Raw genomic sequence first — 3,747 nt, forward strand, 5'->3', positions numbered from 1 at the left:
TCGCTCGCTTTGCCTTTTACCGTGTCGCGTACCCCGCTATGCCCTGGGCTGGAGCGCCAGCTGTAACCAGCCCACTGCACCGCGCACTCATCTGCGCCTGGTACACTACCCCCGTAGCTTGTTGCAGCGGACAAGCAGCAAAAGTTGCCGTGCCATGCCCGCTGGGCCCTACCAGGTCCCCGCTTTGCTCCCCAACGGCTACCTGGCCTCCGACGTGGCGCCACCCTTCCATCGCAAGCCCCCCTCCCCCTCCTCCGCCGCCTGCTTATATAACGCTCCGCACTGGCCTCGCCATTGGCTCATCAGCTTCCCTCGCTGCACACTCTAGAGAGTAGAGAAAGAGAAAGAGGAAGTGAAGTGGGATAAGGAGAGGGGGTGCTCGTCTGCTCGTCCGTCAGTGGCAATGGCGTTGTGGAACGGTGGTGGTGGAGCCTTTCCGGCGGCGGCCGTGCTGGTGGCTGCGGCCGTGGCGGCGCTGCTGGGCGCCGGGGTGGGCGCCACCAAGTTCGACGACGTGGTGCAGCCCAGCTGGGCCAACGACCACATGGTGTACGACGGCGACCTCCTCAAGCTCCGCCTCGACGCCAACTCCGGCGGAGGCTTCGTGTCCAGGAGCAAGTTCCTGTACGGCAAGGCCAGCGCCGACCTCAAGCTCGTGCCGGGTGACTCCGCCGGCGTCGTCACCGCTTTCTATGTGAGTGAGTGCAGGCATTACTTAGCTTTTTCATTTCCTCGGTAAAGGATTTGTAGTACGTACTGAAGTTGGTGGAATGCTGCTGCTACTACTTTCTGTTGCGCATTCATACTGCATTGCTATTATTGTTGCATCTGCATCTGCCATGCATTTCTATTTATATTTTGTTTATTTATAAAAGACCCAAAACTGGGAGTAGTACATGCATTTATAAAAGACTGAAAAGTCTAAAATAGGGTAAAATGTGTCTGGCACATCATTAGATAAAGTTATCGAAAGCCATAATGCTGGGACATGCTTGCCCTGTCTGGCAAGAGGATGCTGCCAAGAACCAATTTGCACAAGGGCACGTGAGCAAGTGCTTCTGGCAGCACATACATAATGCAGCAGTACCACTAGTAGCTTTTCTTCTCAAAGTAAAGATGCCACTTTTACTAATCAGCCCCATGCATGTTTTTTACTACTACTAGTAGAAGTGAAACACAACAGAAGCTAACATTTGCAATGTTTTTGTGCAGCTGTCGTCGGCCGGGGACAAGCACAACGAGTTCGACTTCGAGTTCCTGGGCAACGTGACCGGCGAGCCGTACCTGGTGCAGACGAACCTGTACATCGACGGCGTGGGCAACAGGGAGCAGCGCATCGACCTGTGGTTCGACCCCACCGCCGACTTCCACACCTACGCCGTGCTGTGGAACCCCAGCCAGGTGGTGTTCATGGTCGACGACACCCCCATCCGCGTCTACGAGAACCGCCAGAACGCCACGGTGCACGGCCACCACCACCGCAGCAACAACGCCACCAACGCCAGCACATCCACCGCGTCGCCGCCGCCGTTCCCGGGGCCGCAGCCGATGGCCGTGTACAGCTCCATCTGGAACGCGGACGACTGGGCGACGCAGGGCGGGCGCGTGAAGACGGACTGGTCGCACGCGCCGTTCGAGGCCACGTTCCGGGAGGTGCGCGTGGACGGCTGCGCCTGGGCGGCCAACGCCACCGACGGCGACGCCGGGGAGGTCCGGCGGTGCAGCGAGACGTCGTGGGGAAAAGAAGGCCGGTACTGGTGGAAGGAGAAGGAGATGTCGGAGCTGTCTGTGCACCAGAGCCACCAGCTCGTGTGGGCGCGCGCGCACCACCTCGTCTACGACTACTGCGTCGACACCGACCGCTTCCCCGTTCAGCCGCCTGAGTGCGCCGGCCGCTGATCATCCTCACCAACGCCGGCGGCGTTGCTCTTGCTCCATCGGTGGTGGTAGCTTACTGCTAGCTAGCTAGTCTTTGGACACCCGTCGATGCGGCGCATGCATCGATTGGTATGGAATGGTTGGAACTGCTGGTTTCCCTGGGGGTTGGTTCGTGTTCGTGCGTCGTTTGCAGCAATGGTGCCTGTCTGTCAGACTGTAGTTTCGTTTCGGCTTTGCGAGGTCGCATTGTTGGCGACCTTGTGTGGTGAACTGGTAATCTTGTGGAGGTTGTCTTTTGTAAAAAAAAAAGTGAAATGGGATGATGAATGAACGACGCTACGCTCCGTTTCAGGGATTTGCTACTCCCTTCCTTCTGAGCTCTCTGTCATCTAGTGTTTCGAGGACGGTTAACCATCTTTGATCTGATTCCTCTGTGCTGTCAGCTGTGCATGTGGGGGTACTTAAAACCAAACTGTACAAACGCATGATTCCTGTTTCCTCGAGGTTTGCAGGAAGAGTAGTACTTGAAGCAACTTTTCTTTTTTACTGCGGGTGCGGATGCTTTTTAACCGTGCCACTTTGCCTTTAATCATGAGTGTAACCAGCGCAGGTACAGTGGCAGTAGTACTCCCGTGGTCCACTGATCACACAGTACACACGCTTGTTGGAGTGCTCTGCTGCGGCGGAGGCCCCCCCTCCGTAACTGCATGGGCATCTCGAGGGATACAGGCATAATGATGGTTTCAGAAATCGGGTACTCATGTCGTTGCCATTTCAACCCTCGACGAAACTAGCGGAATACGTACCACACTGTATGATGTCGAAACTGTATACTAATGTACTACTGTACAAGAACGCATCCTTTCTGTAATTGTGTTCCTGCACTAGGAAACCTATGGTCATCTCTCAGGCGTCAGTCAGCCCGTTGCTCCAATTTCACCAAGCCCCAACCCCCGAACACTTCGGCTTAGTTCACCTAAAAAACCAATTTTTTTTAAAATCAAAACAATACATTGATCGCGAGACAGGAACAGAGTAAAAACTGGAGGTAACAGTAATCAGCTGGTCCACCGTACGTGGATGCATGGACGGACCAGCACACATGACAATCGAAGGCACGCGGCTGTTTGAGCAGCCAAAGAGACAGGAGAGCGAGCATGAAGCGGTGAGGCAGCGAGCGAGCTCACGAGTCAAATAGGAGCGGTCCAGGGCTCCCCTTGGTTGGACTTGGACGACGTGTCAGTGCGGGGCGCGGGCGCAGCTGGCTCGTCTTGTCCTTCTCCGGCCAACTTGTTCAGCGGCTGCGGCTGCGAGAGACTTGCCTTTGCCGCCGGCAGCTCCAGCCTTGGCCTGTGTAAACGTTCGTTAGCGAAACGAGCAAAGCCGCGGCCCCTGCTGTTTTTTTTTTTCTAAAAAAAAACAATAAACAGCGGCCGCTGTTGTTGGGCGGGTGGGCCTAAAGAGCCGATGAAGCCACCGTAAAGAAAGGCCTTCGGGCTGGCCCAAGTCAATGGTGATTGCTTGTTTGCTTGCTTTGGAAGAAAGTGTGCAGAATAGTCCCGCGCTGAACGTCGAGTTGACTCCTGGTCCACGTTTCAAGTCCAGACCAACCATTTCTCGACTTCTAGAACAATGAAATCTGGCAACCTCTCTGCCTGGCTCTCTGCAAAGATTGTTACGTTGATATTCGTCCTTTTCTGTTGGGAACTTGTCAAATGTCTGTGCTGCCTTTCATTTTATTTTTGACAGTGCTCACATATTTAGTCTCTTTACACCCTATGGCCTTGTTTAGTTCCCAGAAAATTTTGCAAAATTTTTCACATTCTCCGTCACATCGAATCTTTAGACGCATACATGGAGTATTAAATA

At 54.5% G+C, this 3,747-nt stretch overlaps 1 protein-coding gene across 1 annotated transcript; it reads left to right on the forward strand.

Moving 5' to 3' along the window:
• Positions 296 to 2,248, forward strand: LOC8066849 (xyloglucan endotransglucosylase/hydrolase protein 9). Its single transcript, XM_002447120.2, has 2 exons — positions 296 to 694; positions 1,213 to 2,248. Exons 1-2 carry the CDS (start codon positions 404 to 406, stop codon positions 1,897 to 1,899), a joined length of 978 nt encoding a protein of 325 aa, XP_002447165.1. The 5' UTR covers positions 296 to 403; the 3' UTR covers positions 1,900 to 2,248.

Source organism: Sorghum bicolor, chromosome 6, assembly GCF_000003195.3.
Source record: "Sorghum bicolor cultivar BTx623 chromosome 6, Sorghum_bicolor_NCBIv3, whole genome shotgun sequence".
NCBI lineage: Eukaryota > Viridiplantae > Streptophyta > Magnoliopsida > Poales > Poaceae > Sorghum > Sorghum bicolor.

What these genes read in the sequence shown, in the direction of transcription:
- LOC8066849 (XM_002447120.2), top strand. Translation starts at nt 404, where the DNA reads ATGGCGTTGTGGAACGGTGGTGGTGGAGCCTTTCCGGCGGCGGCCGTG. An exon ending in GCGTCGTCACCGCTTTCTAT is followed by an intron (nt 695 to 1,212) that starts GTGAGTGAGTGC and finishes GTTTTTGTGCAG; the next exon opens with CTGTCGTCGGCCGGGGACAA.